The sequence below is a fragment of the Triturus cristatus genome, chromosome 7, assembly GCF_964204655.1.
Source record: "Triturus cristatus chromosome 7, aTriCri1.1, whole genome shotgun sequence".
Classification (NCBI taxonomy): Eukaryota; Metazoa; Chordata; class Amphibia; order Caudata; family Salamandridae; genus Triturus; species Triturus cristatus.
In genome coordinates this window covers 1,224,921,826-1,224,940,686 of record NC_140590.1, presented here as the reverse complement: position 1 = coordinate 1,224,940,686, position 18,861 = coordinate 1,224,921,826, and the positions used below count along the sequence as shown (strand labels likewise).

Genomic DNA, 18,861 nt, shown 5'->3' with positions numbered 1-18,861 from the left:
TACAAAAAAATATCGTAAAGTTTTAAAAAATGTATGAACTTTTAACCTGCACGTATTGTAGAATGTTCTAGAAAGTGTGTTAATAGAATACGTTGCACTTCTAACTTCTATGTGTTGTTGAATATTTTAAGAAACGGTTCATATGGAAAATTGAAAAGAAACCAATAGTGAAGTTTTGAAACCTTAAATAATCAAGGAACTATTGTCATTTATTCTTTACATGTATTTATGTGTGCAGCGACAAAATTATAGACACAACAGCACTAGGAAGAGGAAGAAGCAGGGAGTGGGGGAGTGGGGTAGATGGGCAGAATGGCACACATGCACAATTAAGTACAACACACATATAGACTAACAATGGCCAAAATGAAACACACCAACAAGGAGCACAAGTCACACAACCTGCCAACATCACACCACTGAACGAGCATAGAAGTTAAAACCACTCTGCATTCATACAGGATGTGTACAAAGGCCAGTCGTTGGTGTTGTGGGATGTCTGAGACCGTGGTCATCATGGATGAGATGCCCAGCATGTGGCACATGGACGAGTTCACTGTGTGTTATGTTGCCAAACGGCTGCTCCTCCCTCCCACGAGCCCCCACACTTTTGTACGGTGAGCTGTTCTATCTCGTGCACTCGTATGGCACGCCATTGTAATGCCTATTTGCGCATGTCCTGCTACATTCCAACTACAACATCACAGTGCCGTTTGGAGGTGGTGCATGCCACTTTACAACATCAACTGCTACGGCTCTTGTAACAGGCCACACCGGAACACAGAGACACACTTACCGCACTTCCTGTACACGGACATGTCCGAGACACCCCGTTCCCCTTGCCGGATAGGCACACCCCTGCACTGACCTGTGAATGACAGACCAGCACAAGCCAGTTGTGCATGCAGGAGGATGCGTACGTAGCTACACATCCAGGCTCACTGCCAACGCTGAGGTGACAGCACACTGTGATGTTGCAGGGCTCGTGCCTATCATGCTAAGACAATGACCACAGGGACACACTTACTAAGATGTGGGTTTGGGGGGCATTGGCGGTCCTGGAGTTGTTGAGATGAGTCTTCTGGCCCTCATGGGTATCCCTGTATTATGCTCATTGACTCTACGGCACCTGTGGGTGTTCTGGTGTGGCTCTTGGCTGTGTTCCCTTTCATGGTGCAGGTAGTTTTCCTGCTTAACACCAGCAGAAAGCAGGTGTAAAATCCCCGGTGCTAACGTGTCTTATCGCCGGAATTTGTTTTGCATTGCAGTTGGTGTGAAAGTTGTGATGTGATTTTTTTCGTGTGCACAACAATATACAAACTGAGCAGTGTATCTCGTCAAGATCCAGCACGTGATGCACTATTCACAATCAATATAAATACAATTACATTTCTTAATAGATTTTGTGTGTACACTGTAAGTGCAGCCAATACCTCAGTGCAATACAATACAGGATTTTAGTATTTAGAATAAATCGGAAAGGTGCACCTCGTGTCTTTTTGCACGGGAACGGCTACTCTCCATTTCATTATCAGCACTTTAACGGAAGTAAAGTTGAGATAAATCTAACACACTATTCACAAGTTGGTCAAACTGCAGATATCACCAGTATTCCAGCGATAAGTGCCCCAAAATTTAACACCATGGTGGACTCCATCAAATAACAGTAATAAGAACAAGAAAGAGTCACACAGCAGTTAAGAGAACAACCAAAAACTTTATCATTATTTTTTTTTCAAACTTTATTTTTTATAATAATAAATATATAAACGATAAACAATTTTCAAACTTTATTTTTTTATTAACATAAATATAAACAATAAACTAATAAACAAAATGTAACAACAATAATACAAAACAACAAGGCGGAACACTCCTGTGGGAACCACGGATGTCGACGACAGACCTGGAAAATCAGAAAGATTGTTAAATAAAAAACAATATGGTATTCTCAACAAAATACCGCAAGAAACAAATCACAGATATATAAAATGCATACAGCTAACAAAATTTTATAAGTTTAACTTATAAAAACTGTAAATGTTGCCGCTTTAAAATATTTACCGAATCTAAGGAATTTTTTTTGCAGAAGGCACCACGCCTACAACGTTTTTCTTCAGTGGTGAAGAAATTTTTAACTTTTTCCGAGGGGCAAACAAAGACCAATGCCACCTTCTTCATTCGCAAGATTTGCCAAAGAGTTCTGTTACGAGGGGATCCTAACAAAAAATACTCGTGCGGCACAGCAAGTATGATGAAACACCTAAGGACCCTTCATCCAAACAATCTTGCACGAGAAGAGTGCAAACAGATGAGAAACACTCCTGTTCTGTATCTATAAAAATGAATCACAAATAAATGTATATTAATAACTTTCAAATTTATACTATTCCATTACTGTACAAACACATTTTATATAAAAACTGACTAAGAAACTATAGCCCTGAACCACAAGTGTGACGATGGTTAAAACACTACATGCATAGTGCATACTACTTGGAAGCAATTCATGCCCTAAAGCCTACCTCACTAAAAGACTACATGCTAACTAACTAAATGATTACAATACTATAAGGAGACACACTGGGTGAGTGACAGGATGTTTGCTAGAAGTGTATGAATACTAACTAGGGAATTGAAGGTGTGAAAGACAACTGTGTAGGTGGTTAGAGGACTCATGCATACTGGATAGGCATTTGAAGCAGTCCATGTGCTAGGGCCTCGCTCAGTGCATATATACTTAGGCACTGACTGAATGATTAGAGTACTGCAAGGAGAGTGCCTTGGTGAATTTATAAGTGTTTGGGTTTTGGCACAGTGAATGGATTAGTACATGGTGCTGAATGGGTCACTAGAGGACTGCAAAGGGAGTGACAAGTGCTGGACTGTATGGATACTGACTACGAAATTGAAAGTGTGAAAGACAAGTGTCTAGGTGATTAGAAGACTGCATGCATAGTGCATAGAGGTTTGAAGCAGTCCATATACTAAGGCCTGGGCCACTGGATGAGTTCTTAGGTACTGACTGAATGATTAGAGTACTGCAAGGAGAGTGCCTAGATGAATTTATTAGAGTTTGGCGCAGTGAATGGATTAGTACATGATGCTGAATGGGTCACTAGAGGAGTGCAAATGGAGTGACAGGGTGTTTGCTGGAAGTGAACGGATACTGACTGGGGAATTGAAGGTGTGAAAGACAAGTGTGTAGGTGCTTAGAGGACTGCATGCATAGTGGATAGGGGTTTGAAAAAGTCCATGTGCTAAGACCTGGCTCAGTGCATGAATACTTAGGCAGTGACTGAATCATTAGAGTACTGGAAAGAGAGTGTCTTGGTGAATTTATAAGTGTTTGGGTTTTGGCACAGTGAATTAATTAGTACATGCTGTTGAATGGGTCTCTAGAGGACTGCAAAGGAAGTGACAGGATGTTTCCTGGAAGTGTATGGATAATGACTAGGGAATTGAATGTGTGAAAGACAAGTGTATAGTATGTTAGAACACTACATGCATACTGCATAGACATTTGAAGCAGTCTATTTGGTACTTAGAAACTGAATAAATCATCAGACTACTTCTAGGACAGTGCTTGGGTAAAACTTTTAAATTTTCAGTTCTGCCACAGTGAAGAGAATAGTACATGGTACTGCACCTTAGTGTCAAACCCTGACTCATTTTATCAATGCATAAGCAAAGACTAGCTTCTAATGCTACTAAAACTTGACAACATGAGAGGTTTTAAATTAGTTATCTGTCAGCAAATACACGATGTTACCAAATGCTTCTCTCACAGTGGTTCTCAAATGCACACAGACTCACAGTGTGATTTTAGACAAGCAGCACTATCCTAGGAGTTTACCAAAACTCATTCACTACTCTGGAAGAGTTAATGGTACTGCACACAATCTACATATTTAAGTACACCACATCAGTGTCAAAGCATGACTCATTTAATCAACGCATAAGCAAAGACTGGATTCTAATCCTACTAAAACTTCACAACATGACAGATTTTAAAACAGTTATCTGTCAGCAAATACATGATGTTACCAAATGCTTCTCTCACAGTGATCCCAAATACACACTAACTCACAGTGTGATTCTAGACAAGCACCACTATCCCTATGAGTTTACCAAAACTCATTTACTACAGTGCAAGTGGTAAGGGAACTGCACACAATCTACATATTTCACAACTGCAATTTACTGTCAATGCCTGACTCATATAATGAAAGCATAAGCCATAACTGTCTTCTAATGCTACTAAAACTTGACAACATGACACAACACTTACCTGTCAGCAAATACACGATGTTACCAAACACTTCTCTCACAGTGGTTCCCAAATGCACACAGACTCACAGTGTGATTCTAGACAAACAACACTATCCCTAGGAGTTTACCAAAACTCATTCACTACAGTGGAAGTGGTAAAGGAACTGCACACAATCTACATATTTCACGACTACACTTTAATGGCAATGCCTGACTAATTTAATCAACGCATAAGCAAAGACTGGCTTCTAATGCTACTAAAACTTGACAACATGACAGGTTTTAAAACAGTTATCTGTCAGTAAATACACGATGTTACCAAATGCTTCTCTCACAATCCTTACCCAAATGCACACAGATTCACAGTGTGATTTTAGACAATCAACACTATCCTCGGACTTTACCAAAACTCATTCAGTACTGTGGAAAGGGGTAAGGGGACTGCACACAATCTACCTATTTAAGTACAGCACATCAGTGTCAAAGCATGACTCATTTAATCAACATATAAGCAAAGACTGGATTCTAATGCTACTAAAACTTCACAACATGACAGGTTTTAAAAAAGTTATCTGTAAGCAAATACATGATATCACCAAACGCTTCTCTCACACTGATTCCAAATACACACTAACTCACACTGTGATTCTAGACATGCACCACTATCCCTAGGAGTTTACCAAAACTCATTCACTACAGTGCAACTTGTAAGGGAACTGCACACAATCTACATATTTCAGGACTGCACTTTTGTGTCAAAGCCTAACTCATTTAACCAACGCGTAAGCAAAGACTGGCTTCTAATGCTACTAAAACTTGACAACATCACAGGTTTTAAAAGAGTTATCTATCAGCAAATACAAGATATTACTAAATGCTTCTCTCACAGTGGTTCCCAAATGCACACAGACTCACTGTGTGATTCTAGACAAACAACACTATCCCTTGCACTATACCAAAACACATTTCTTCATCTAGAAGTAGTACTATATTTTAGTATAGAAACATAACATAACTCATTTCCCAAATTCATAAACAATGACTGGTTTCTAATTCTACCAAAATATAAAAACAGCACAGTTATCTATTTACAAACACATGAAAAACACAAATGCTTATCACAGAATGGTTTCTACATGCACACACATTGTAGAGAAAAAAAGTACTCCCTACACTTTAGCAGGAAAAATACATTAGTCTGATTAACATCAAAATAGTCTACATACATCCCCTCACAATTAAATAACTCATCTTTCAAGTTCTTTTGTAGATTAAGAAGTATATCAATCACTCACCATATTTTCTTTTACAGAATCTCTGCACTGTGAACCTCTCAGCAAAAGCAAAGAATGGAAACATTTCCCTTTCATTTTCCACACATATTCATGTAAACATCAAATCACAATCCTTCACACATAAACTCAAAAGCAATCACACATTTCTATTGGTTAAACATTTCAACCCTTTCCAACTGAAATATATTTCAACCCTTCCCCCAATCTGCCTTCTGCCTGTTACCATAGAAACAGGTCATGGAACACTGCACTGAGCTCACAGGTCACAAGTTCAGCACACAATGTTCCTACACAAGACAGGAAGTGTGCTTGACTTTTCAACATATCAGCTTATCATATATAATGTTCCTTACAATCTGTTTTTGTTAACCAATAACAATCATACCTTTAAAAAACAGAAATATATACCCTACCTTTCAGTGTAGAAAGTTGTCATACAACCAAGGATTTCTTGTCGTTTTTCAAAAAACGTTGCCGTGGATCCGCGCTCCCACCGCGAGAGAATCCGTGCATCCAACGCGATAGGATGCGCGCACCGTGCGCGAATTCGCCAGTTTTTTTTTTTTAAAGGGGGGCCCCAGGGGGTCCTTCTGGGAACCCCTAAGCACCTCTATAGGGTCAGAGTATTGCCACTCTGCCCCCTTTATTGTTTTACACACTTATTCCCCTTGCATCTTCAGCCTCGCTTCTACCGAGGCAGAAAATGGCCGCCAACAGTTCTTGGTTTCGAATGTAGAGAGACACTCGACAGCCAATTAGCATTCAGCGCGTGATCGGGAGGGTGCGCGCTCGGTTCGGGGAGGGTGCGCATACGGTGCGGGTAGGGTCCGCGGATCCTCCCCGGCCATAGATATCACTAACTTTTTTACCCTAATTTTCTCAGGGACTACTGAACAGATTCACACCATATATGCAAAAGGCACGAGTCCAAACTGAGGACTACCTCTTTGCCAAATTTTGTGTCATTCCATTCAGCGGTTCGGGCTGTAGCTGCGACAACAGATCCTATGGGAAATTGCATGGGGAAAACGCGTTTTGGGACCCCCCTTTTTTCTCGGCCCCACTTGACGGATCACCGCAAAACTTTCAGGGTAGGAGCGGAGCAGAGCTGGCCAAAAGTTTGGAAAATTTCGCGAGGATTCGTCAACCGGCGCCAGACTTATTGGGAATAGAATGTTGCGGATTTCCTATGGAAAATAGGTCCTGACTATAACTACCTACTGGCGACCGCCAGTAGGTAATATTTGTGATCAAGGACAAGTGTTGTCTGAAACCCGTCGTCAGAACTGAGGTTTGGTGAGGAATAAAGAACATTGCCATTATTCCTTGGGGTTCGTGTCTCTCTACTCATGGGAAGGAGGTTTGGAGAGTCAAGGTGTTTTTCAAATATATGTATTTATGTATATATACATTTATGTATAGTGATGTATGTATATACAAATATATACAAATATATATATATATATATACATGAAAAAGTTCACCATCCTGTTCTCCGTAGTCTCCAAGAAGATACACAGGTACAGACCACAGCGTACTAGCGAAATTAAATGTTCAGTGCAAACTTTATTCCGTGCACCCTGACATGACGCGTTTCGGTTGCTTTCCCACGACCTTGATCACATGATATATATATATATATATATATATATTCCAATACGTGTGCTCTGCACTTGAAGGTGCACTCGGTGAACTTCAATCTGTTCGTTAGGGCACTGACAGCACTTCAACCTCGAGTGTTTGCCTGACGCGTTTCGGATGATTCCTTCCTCATAGGCTCACTCCAATGATTTGCTGTCAGCTGACACTCATTTAAATGCTCCAATGAGCTTCTTCACCTTTTCCCAACGCCTGCTGGGACTTGTAGTGTCAGCCGCCGCCTCTTGCTCAAATGAGATAGGTAAGTGTATAGTCCTTCAGCACAGTTGCGCCGTGATGTGCCGCTGATGCCCATATTGAATTCAGTCCCCCACAACTGGCGACGACATGATTTGCGCGCCGTGGCCCCCTTTGGCAATCCTGGGGTGGTGCTACCTTCCTACGCCTGAGCTGGCGCGACAATATTCCAATACGTGTGCTCTGCACTTGAAGGTGCACTCGGTGAACTGCAATCTGTTCGTTAGGGCACTGACAGCACTTCAAACTCGAGTGTTTGCCTGACGCGTTTCGGATGATTCCTTCCTCATAGGCTCACTCCAATGATTTTCTGTCAGCTGACACTCATTTAAATGCTCCAATGAGCTTCTTCACCTTTTCCCAACGCCTGCTGGGACTTGTAGTGTCAGCCGCCGCCTCTTGCTCAAATGAGATAGGTAAGTGTATAGTCCTTCAGCACAGTTGCGCCGTGATGTGCCGCTGATGCCCATATTGAATTCAGTCCCCCACAACTGGCGACGACATGATTTGCGCGCCGTGGCCCCCTTTGGCAATCCTGGGGTGGTGCTACCTTCCTACGCCTGAGCTGTACACTTACCGAGTGCACCATCAAGTGCAGAGCACACGTATTGGAATATTGTCGCGCCAGCTCAGGCATAGGAGGGTAGCACCACCCCAGGATTGCCAAAGGGGGCCACGGCGCGCAAATCATGTCGTCGCCAGTTGTGGGGGACTGAATTCAATATGGGCATCAGCGGCACATCACGGCGCAACTGTGCTGAAGGACTATACACTTACCTATCTCATTTGAGCAAGAGGCGGCGGCTGACACTACAAGTCCCAGCAGGCGTTGGGAAAAGGTGAAGAAGCTCATTGGAGCATTTAAATGAGTGTCAGCTGACAGCAAATCATTGGAGGGAGCCTATGAGGAAGGAATCATCCGAAACGCGTCAGGCAAACACTCGAGGTTCAAGTGCTGTCAGTGCCCTAACGAACAGATTGCAGTTCACCGAGTGCACCTTCAAGTGCAGAGCACACGTATTGGAATATTGTCGCACCAGCTCAGGCGTAGGAGGGTAGCACCACCCCAGGATTGCCAAAGGGGGCCACGGCGCGCAAATCATGTCGTCGCCAGTTGTGGGGGACTGAATTCAATATGGGCATCAGCGGCACATCACGGCGCAACTGTGCTGAAGGACTATACACTTACCTATCTCATTTGAGCAAGAGGCGGCGGCTGACACTACAAGTCCCAGCAGGCGTTGGGAAAAGGTGAAGAAGCTCATTGGAGCATTTAAATGAGTGTCAGCTGACAGCAAATCATTGGAGTGAGCCTATGAGGAAGGAATCATCCGAAACGCGTCAGGCAAACACTCGAGGTTGAAGTGCTGTCAGTGCCCTAACGAACAGATTGCAGTTCACCGAGTGCACCTTCAAGTGCAGAGCACACGTATTGGAATATTGTCGCGCCAGCTCAGGCGTAGGAGGGTAGCACCACCCCAGGATTGCCAAAGGGGGCCACGGCGCGCAAATCATGTCGTCGCCAGTTGTGGGGGACTGAATTCAATATGGCCATCAGCGGCACATCACGGCGCAACTGTGCTGAAGGACTATACACTTACCTATCTCATTTGAGCAAGAGGCGGCGGCTGACACTACAAGTCCCAGCAGGTGTTGGGAAAAGGTGAAGAAGCTCATTGGAGCATTTAAATGAGTGTCAGCTGACAGCAAATCATTGGAGTGAGCCTATGAGGAAGGAATCATCCGAAACGCGTCAGGCAAACACTCGAGGTTGAAGTGCTGTCAGTGCCCTAACGAACAGATTGCAGTTCACCGAGTGCACCTTCAAGTGCAGAGCACACGTATTGGAATATTGTCGCGCCAGCTCAGGCGTAGGAGGGTAGCACCACCCCAGGATTGCCAAAGGGGGCCACGGCGCGCAAATCATGTGGTCGCCAGTTGTGGGGGACTGAATTCAATATGGGCATCAGCGGCACATCACGGCGCAACTGTGCTGAAGGACTATACACTTACCTATCTCATTTGAGCAAGAGGCGGCGGCTGACACTACAAGTCCCAGCAGGCGTTGGGAAAAGGTGAAGAAGCTCATTGGAGCATTTAAATGAGTGTCAGCTGACAGCAAATCATTGGAGTGAGCCTATGAGGAAGGAATCATCCGAAACGCGTCAGGCAAACACTCGAGGTTGAAGTGCTGTCAGTGCCCTAACGAACAGATTGCAGTTCACCGAGTGCACCTTCAAGTGCAGAGCACACGTATTGGAATATTGTCGCGCCAGCTCAGGCGTAGGAGGGTAGCACCACCCCAGGATTGCCAAAGGGGGCCACGGCGCGCAAATCATGTCGTCGCCAGTTGTGGGGGACTGAATTCAATATGGGCATCAGCGGCACATCACGGCGCAACTGTGCTGAAGGACTATACACTTACCTATCTCATTTGAGCAAGAGGCGGCGGCTGACACTACAAGTCCCAGCAGGCGTTGGGAAAAGGTGAAGAAGCTCATTGGAGCATTTAAATGAGTGTCAGCTGACAGCAAATCATTGGAGTGAGCCTATGAGGAAGGAATCATCCGAAACGCGTCAGGCAAACACTCGAGGTTGAAGTGCTGTCAGTGCCCTAACGAACAGATTGCAGTTCACCGAGTGCACCTTCAAGTGCAGAGCACACGTTTTGGAATATATATATATATATACATACATATGCACTTCAACGAACCTTTGATGTAAATAATGCCTCATGCAAAGTAAAAAACAAATAATTAAACAATTGTAAGCATCACTTACCAGGCTATACCATCTCAATATCCTTCTACCAGTCCAGAATGTCAACTCAGTGGTGCATGTCCTGCTTCTGGATGCAGGAGACCAAGTTGTAGTGGCACATGCTGCACTACACTCTCCTCCAGCTCGGGCCCTGCCATGTTGAGTCCCTTGCTGGGCTTGCTGCTGCTGCCAACTTGAAGGGGTTTGGGGTGGAGGTGGGGGTGCTGTGCATAAAACACTAACACAGTCACTCCCTTCTCTGAAAAATTATTGTGCATGGTGGCTGGCAAGCACGGACACTGGGGATTACAGCATCCACCTCATCCTCACTGTCTGCATCTGCCCAAGTTGTGGTACCCGAGAATAACAAAAAACATAACCAAAACAGATGAAAAAAATGACTGTGGGAAGGAGACAAAAAAGTGAGAAGAAAGTTGAACAATGGCTGAGATGGTCAGGAATGTAATGGGCATGTTTGGATGGGCGAGGAAACACACCTAGGAGGGAGCAGGCTAGAGTCAAGGTGCCATTTTCTGATCAAAATGGCTGTGCACATATGTCTCATGTCATGGCATTTTGTACTATATTTTTAACGCAATATGCAGCTTCCCATTCGTTTTTTGCATGACAGGCAGGGAGACACATTTCGCTTAATCATGCGTAATTTCGCCGGGTTTTTTATCACAGTCTGCATACTTACGCTAACATTGATGCATTTATGGCTTTATGTTCAAAACATGGCCATTTCACACACTTTGCAAGTGTACCGAAGACAGTGGAAATCAATGTGTACTATTTTTACAGATTGAGTCACACAGAGCTGGATAAAAGCTACCTGTACCTCGGCATAACTTGGTGCAAATTGCTTTTGACTAATTTGCTATACGACACTGATACATTTTCTTCAGTTGTCAACCGTGAAATACTGGCCTCTGTCTGAGACAAAATCCTTTGTTTAGGAGTTTATTTTATAGGTAGCAAGAATAGTGCAAAAACAGTTCTCCTTTATAGGGGTTTTAATGGATAAGAATTCTGCCAACCGCCCAGGAGGTACTATTCCAAATAACTGATTTTCTATTTTTTCAAGCAAAGAAGGGTTTATAGGTGAAACAATCTGCTGGGATTTAAACCTTCGAGATGAAGATTCTACAAGGTCTCGGAAGTAGGTATTTAAACCGCTGCGCTAGGATGCAAACGCTTAACAAGTTGCAAGCTGTGAGCAGCAGAAATAATTATCAGCATTACTCATTTTCAGGAATGTAAACTGCTCCCACTTCAGCATGCATTTTCCATTAAAAATTCTATAATAAAATATGGTACTTCGCTACTAGCATAAAACAATGCAGGGAGCACACTGCCTGGCATACCATCACGCGAGTCACCCAGATGGATTGTGGGAAATGCAATGCTTGATGATGCTCACTTTATTGGAAATTATTTTCAGTGTCCGCCATTGTTTATGCAGCCAGTGTTGTGTAGATCATGACGTGTTTAAGTATACCTGTCCGTTTTCGATAGAAGAGGAGGAGATATGACATAACAGCTAAAGTTACTGACTTTGGAACCTGGGGAACCAGGTTTGAGTCCGTCATCAGCTCAACACTTGGTGATTCTGAGCATATCAATTATTCTGCCCATGCCAGTAAAAAAATACAAAAATTGAATTTCGCTTTGTGTAAGTTACACTGGTGCAAATATAAAGTGCTGAAAATACACAGGGTGGAATTTGCGCTAGATGACATAGCAAAAATAAATAAATAGAAAGTGACATCTAAATGTGGAGGTGCTGGAAATGCTGCTCACAGTCTTCTCTGGTTAATGTACCACTAATTGAGCAAAAGTGCATCCTTAAGAGCCCATCAGCCCAATAACTCAAAAATGAGCCAATCAAAATTAAGGGATGTCAGTAGACAAGTCACCCAGATGCACTGTGGTAAATGCAATGCATCATAACACTTTATTTGAAAGTACTTACCGTATTCACCATTGTAGGTGTGGCCACACCTGTGCAAATGTGTTTCAGGATATTGTCCTTTCTCAGTAGAAAGCAGCATTTGAATATGTTATTGTGCACCGCATTAACCATAATGCAGCTCGGTGTCTTACATAGTCGTACGCCAGTGTCCTCCCTCGTTTGCTTTTTTTGTTACATTGCTGTTCGCCTAGGCAATACTAATAAGCTGAACTAGGCCTAAACAGTGATAGGAGTTCACAGAGCAAGATTCTGTACCAAAGGCAGACTAGGTTGTTTTCAGGCTGAATTAGCCCCTGCATGCTCTACTCCAGTTCTCAATTGTTAAAACATATAACAATCATAAATAATGTGGGACAAAAGGCTGCCTCCAGATGCCAGGCTTGCTGAATAACAAGGGTACTGTTTCTCTTGTCTTCTTATTCTATAATCTACACTTCATAGGGTTTATTAACAAGCCCTATACGCTACCGGAATATCACTTTTTGTGATGTTCCGTGGGGCACAGGCATCAGCCTTATCTACAAGGCCACGTTAAGCCAGCCTGCATGGCTTTTCATGACCTTGTAAATGTGTACTGAGGCAACGCAGGGCAAGTCGCTGCGTTACCTCACACTACGAAGGGGAGGCGTGCCATGGTGGGTGCTTGTAACCCTCATGGCATTTGACATATTCCCAGATTTACAACAAGCTGTAAAACTGTGAATGCATCAGAAAGCCTAAGCCTCCCCATGGAAGGTGCAGGGGAGGTATAATGAGGAGAAATAACATTATTTCTCTTTGTTTTTTCCTCTTTCACACATAGAAATGAGGAAATCGCCCGCCTTCCTGCACAAAAACAATCATACCTACAACACGATGGTGCAAGGTGCCTGTGTTGGTGAATGGCAGCCATTTAAGCAGCAGCGCAGTAAGAAAGGACAGGAATACACCTATCTCACTGATAGGAAGCTTCATGCCTTTTTCTTTGGATGTAGGGAAGCTCAGCAGGAAGGCTTGTAGCACTGCCCTCAGCCAGGGTCGGATTGGTAATGCAGGCCCGAGGGGCTGGTACCTGAATTCCAGCTGTAGGCTGCTTTTTTGAGCAGCCTGGGGGGCGATTTCTGGAGGTAGATGGGCGTACATCACCTTCCTTTTATCAACGGGCAGAGGTGTCATTACCTTACTCTCGCTGGGCAGGCCCATTAATATATGCATATTGAGCGGGGCTGGGGGCCTCACTTGTTTTCAGGTGCGTTTCGCCAGTGTAAACTATTTTGTGCATTTCCCCCCCCCCCCCCCCCCCCCCCTTATCTAATAAATATTTGCCGAAGCAGTGTTGTGCGGAAAGGCAATATGCAAATGTGGGCCACTTTTTGTTTGCGTGCCCGGGCCGATTTTTAATCCCAGCCCTGCCCTCAGCCAAAAGTTTGTAAATGAGGCCCCATGTTTCTTGATATCACTCTTGCAGGTTCTTTTACATCTCTACTGTCTCTCTTTGTTATTGTTTTCCTATTATTTTCTTACTCTTTCTCCCTTTTCTGCTTTTCCTACCTCTCGCTCTCGCTCTGGGTCAAGGTCTGATGATAAAAATAAGACCCGGTCCCTTAAAATAAGTGCAGTTGCTTTGCGACCACTCTCACAAATCATGCCCGGCTCCCACCCAAAGGCAGACTGAGTTCCGAACCCCGTCAGAGGCAGCCTCAGTCTCACAGACCCTTAACGGCACACACCTACTCGGGCGTCATCCACTGCGGTTTGTTTGTTGTCCTCGACCGACTGACTGCCTTACACCTGCTCTCAATCTAAGCACTATCCCCGACAGCTGCCTCAATCATTCTGACCTAAACTGAGCGCCACACAGGCTTGCGACAAAGCGTTCTAGAACTCACCCAGTCTGAGGAAGAGCAGCAGCACCCCAAAGTGACGCAGGTGGGGCTGGGACATAGTCCGGGTTCCCTTCGACGGCCACCGTCCTCTCTGCCTCTTTAAGGTGTTTATAGCTTCCACATCCGAGCTCAAATGGTTACACACGTCCCTCGCATGGCTACGGTTATCTCTATGACAAAAGTAATGCGCTTTAATGAGGTTGGCCAGAATGCTGCTGGACAAGTTTAACTAGACAGTGTCAAAGGCCTTAACTCCGCTACCTGCTAAGAACGCTCCTCTCCCCACTACACTTCAAACCGGTCTTTTGCTGCCACTGACGTCATTCTTTGCAAAACACCAAGGGGCTTATCTACAAGACCCTTGCGCCACTTTTGCGTCACTTTTTCCGTGTTAAAAATGACGCAAAAGTAGCGCAAGGGCCTTGTAAATCTGCCCCCAAGTTACACCTTCAGGGGCAGATTTACAAGCCCCTTGCGCCACTTTTGCGTCACTTTTAGCATTGGAAACGTGACACAAAAGTGGTGCAAGGGGCTTGTAAATCTGCCCCTCGGTTTATACAGATTAAGAGCATAATTTCGGATTGCGAATGGGTGCTTAAGGCAGTCTTTTGTAGTGGTAATAACAGGCTACCTTGTCTCCATGACGTAATCCATTGAATGCTCAAAGGGTCTAAATATAAACCGGAAGCCATTTTCACGAGAGGTCCTTGTGCCGTGTGAGTGCGCACAGCTCCGAGTCTGTATGCGCGCACATGGGTTTATGCATGTGTGTGAGTATGCTTGTGTAATTTAGCAGAAAACGTGTATTTGTACACCTTCATTTATTTCCCCTTTGTGGCGGCAAATACATATGGGGTCCCAATACCTGTGATTTCCCATTTATTACAAAACAAATGTAAACGAAGGCAACACCCTTTCAATCACACACCCTACACAGCGTAACTTGTCGCGCATGTAGGCAAGCGATTCAGCGCCCACATAGGAGTAATAACAGCGTTATAAACCATGCATAAGATAATATACAATGTGTTGCTTGAGAACATAGCAAACATAACTTGACAACTTTATCAAAACTTGTAAGGAAAGACGTGCCTGCTCCACCTTGAAATTTGTTTAGAGTTCTACCTAATTGTTTGCAACGGGTTCTGGAATATTACCATTTGAATAGTCTCCCTGTCAAATAAATACAAAATTAAATCAATGAAAAAATGGCATTTTGTGAAGGTATATGCAGTCTTACCTCCTGTGGCGCCCTCTCGCAATGAAAGTAAACAGAACTCTGTGGCTCATTTATAAAAAGTGTTGCATTGCTGCGATAAAACAGTGTTGCAACACTTTTCACTGTGCCCTCCTTACATCATCATGGATGCTCCTTATTTATTATATGGTGCTCAATGTTGCAAGGAGTGACCAATGCGTCAGGAATCCTGAGGTATCTTTCGGCGCTAAACTCACCATTGCTGGAGTTGTGTCGTAAGCATGACGCAACTCCAGCAATACTTGGAGGAGGCCTATATACATTGAACTGTGTCACCCTTACACTTGCAGTGAGGAAGGCATAAGGTTTTGATGATGTGGTGTGCTAGAAGTGACGCAGTGGAATCTGATAGATTTCACTGTGTCACATCTACAAGGCTTTGTTGCATGGGAACGCCTACTCTGCATACATTATACATACATTATACCTGATGCAGGTATAATGTGGCGCAGGGGTTTGCAAGGTGACGCATCTGCCTAGATGCGTCAATTTGTAAATATGCCGCAAAGTGGTGCATTGTTCACATCGCCGCTCCATCACGAAAAGTGACGCAATGGAGGTGCAAAAGTGTCGCAAGGAGCTCATAAATAAGCTTCTCTATCTTTATAGAAAACATTAATTTTTTCACACATCCAGGGATGTTTTGAAATATTTTGCCAATTCTGTCAACAAAAGGAGATTCCTGCCCACTATTTTAACAGAGGAACCAAAAGAATGCATCTCATGGGTAAGGCTGTGTTGAAGTAAGAGGGCAGGACCTTCATGCAAAATCCTGGAGCAGGTTGAAAGTAAAATCTTTATTTAATTGTAGGCCCATAGGTAACATCAACAGCAAGTAGGTTCTGTTAGGACTCCTGCTACCCTCCAACTCCATCCCTCCCAGCTTCCACTCCAGACCACACACCAACATCCAATTACATGATTCTCTATGTCAGGATTCCAGACACCAGTTCAGAGATGCCGGGAATGGGGATGCACAGAATACTACATGCTGGCTCTTCATGAACGTTGTTGGAGGTGAAATTACCACTTTTCCATCATTAGGGAAGAAGATTTGTCTATGTCATTGATGTTATGGACAACCACAGAAGCAGAGTTAGAACCCATTGTTGTTTTTTAATTGAGGCGTTGGACATTCACCAGTGACATGACAGTGGCTATGTGTTTGCCCATTTCTCTTATGGAATGCTCACCAAACAAGATTCCTTGGTCGCCAGACAAGTCTCTGAGCTTGCAAGCTCGCCTAATTTGAGTTTTAAGAGCAAGTCTTTGCATCTTTATAAAGAAATATTTATGGTACTGTTGTAAATTAAAGAAATGGCTCAATGGAAATGCAGCTCAGGATCTAAAGGATCACCAGACTCTTTGTCCTTTTTAAGGATCTTGGCAAGAGGATTAACTCTTTCCCAGAGTATGCCTTAATACATGCTCTCCCAGCCCCTTTTTGGGATCTCTTTCATTTCTGGAAAAGAGGTGGTTATTTTAGAATCAAGAACAGGGGTAGCAATCAGTAGTTGCTGGCAGGGAACAAGAGTGGGGGAGATCATGGGGGTGAGGTGGTAGAAAAGTTTTTTAAAAAACCTTGTCATCTCTCTGTGGGAAATCAGGAAGCGTACATGCTCCCTCCCCTAAGCCAATCACATGGGGAATTGGAGGATGGGCATGTTCCCTACCAAGCAGTGTAATGCAGCCTGGTGGGGAACATGAAAAGTGCGCATTACTATTTGCAGTCATGCCACCTTCGGACTGCAGCAACCACTCCTCCTCCAGGACATCACTGGAGACCAGACCCGTCTCACCCCACCAAACCTGGCTAATACCCCAAAAATATTATCATTTTATTTTTGCACTTCACACAGCTCCCAGAGCAGTGGGGCGACACTCCTCTGCCTTAGTGGAGGAGCTGCCACTGGTAGAAATAACTTTGTGGGCAATGATCAGACTTGACGTTCCCCTTTAAGTGTAGATCAAATGTTTTTTTTCCCATTATCACTTTTGGAGGCAGATGTAATACATTTTAGCACAATACAGCACAGCCGCCAAAGTTGCCGGGCTGCGCTGCGCAAGAGAAATAGAGCAGCATAGAGACACATATTGTAAATATGGCTTGTGGCTGCTGCCTTTACCTGGGTTGGCACACAGATAGGCAGCTTAAAGCCATGTGCACACCTTTGCACTGTAGTGCAATGGCTGTGCATGCTGTCTAGCTCAGACTTTGTACTCAAAGGATACCGTTCCAGAACAAAATCATATATTTAGGAGAACGTTCTGTCGGCGCCTCGGCATAGCCATGTCTGGGGCAGCTTTACCACATCACAGGGTCAAGATTTCGATGGGAGTCAGGGCAGACTTGAGGGTTTGGCAGACTTTCTTGGTGGATTTCAATGGGGTATCTTTGGATTTCTTGGAAGACTATAATATCTGGCAGGTGCAGATTTTTGGGGTTGCAGCAGGGGCCTCTGGTTTTGGACTGTTCTGGATTGGTCGCTGGTGTGTGGAGCAGTGGCCCGTGCATTGGTGACACAAGGACCGAGCATAGCATTTTTGGAGTTTTTCCCACTTTTGGTTGCACTGGCAGTTTGGGGTTCTTAACTAAGCCTGGGCAAAGCACTACGCTATGCTCGCGTAGTTTGCGAAGTTCGCGCTACTTCGCACTATGCGAATTGCACGTAGCACAGTGCAAACATGCGTAACGTAGTGTTGCGTAGTGCTGCGGTCATTTTTTGCATGCTCGCGATCCTCAACGTCAAGTTGGCGACCGCGAGCAAGCATAATGACATCCCGGCGAGACTTTTTCCTTGTTCGCGATCAGCAACATCAAGTTGGCGATCACGAGCATGGAAAATAAACCTCCCGGCGAGATTCTCAACGCGAGGAGGTCAGGTTTCTCATTGCGAGTGGTCGCGTATGCTCGCGACCGCTCGCGATGAGAAACTACCAGTTTGCGTTGAGAAAGCTGCCACTCGAGTAAAAATCTACTCGAGCAGCAGAAAACTACAGCTCACACTGTGCAAGATGCCGTTTTCAATGATTGCACAGTGCCGGTTGCTTGTCCGCACTGTGCAATCATTGAAAACGACATCTTGCACAGTGCGAACAAGGTACTACGCAGTTCGCGAAGTGCTACACGTAGCCCGTGTAGTGCGAAGTGCACTTTGCGTAGCTACGTAAAGCGCTACTTCGCGAACTACGCCCAGGGTTATTCTTAACTACAGAATAGGATGGTGCTGCTTCATGAGGAAAACATGCCTGTGGTGGGACTGGTGAACAGACAGAAGGCAAGGGTCTTGGGAGTTTTGCGGCTGTTGTGAAGGTTCATGTTGAAGTACTTGAGGCTGAATGTGGTGTTACGTGCGGAAACACGCACCTGGGGCCAGTAGTGACATTGCAGATGCTTTGTCTCGTTCGCAGTGGCGACAATTTCGAGTACTGGCCCTTGGAGCAGACATCCACAAGACAGAGCTGCTGGATGACATCTGGGCCTGGGGGGAGTGATAGGCCTGGTTGAAAAATCTTTGGCGGAATCCACAAGACGAAACC

The 18,861-nt window shown here is 44.4% G+C and overlaps 1 protein-coding gene across 1 annotated transcript in view; it reads right to left on the bottom strand.

The window, feature by feature from the left end:
* LOC146811658 (serine protease 33-like) overlaps positions 1-14,230 on the bottom strand; it is a 275,395-nt gene extending 261,165 nt beyond the window's left edge. Inside the window, exon 1 of the mRNA XM_085618629.1 lies at positions 14,067-14,230. Within this exon, the coding sequence (XP_085474755.1) occupies positions 14,067-14,121 (55 nt within the window). The 5' untranslated portion in view covers positions 14,122-14,230. The remainder of the gene's footprint in view (positions 1-14,066) is intronic.
* Between the last annotated feature and the right edge of the window lie 4,631 nt (positions 14,231-18,861).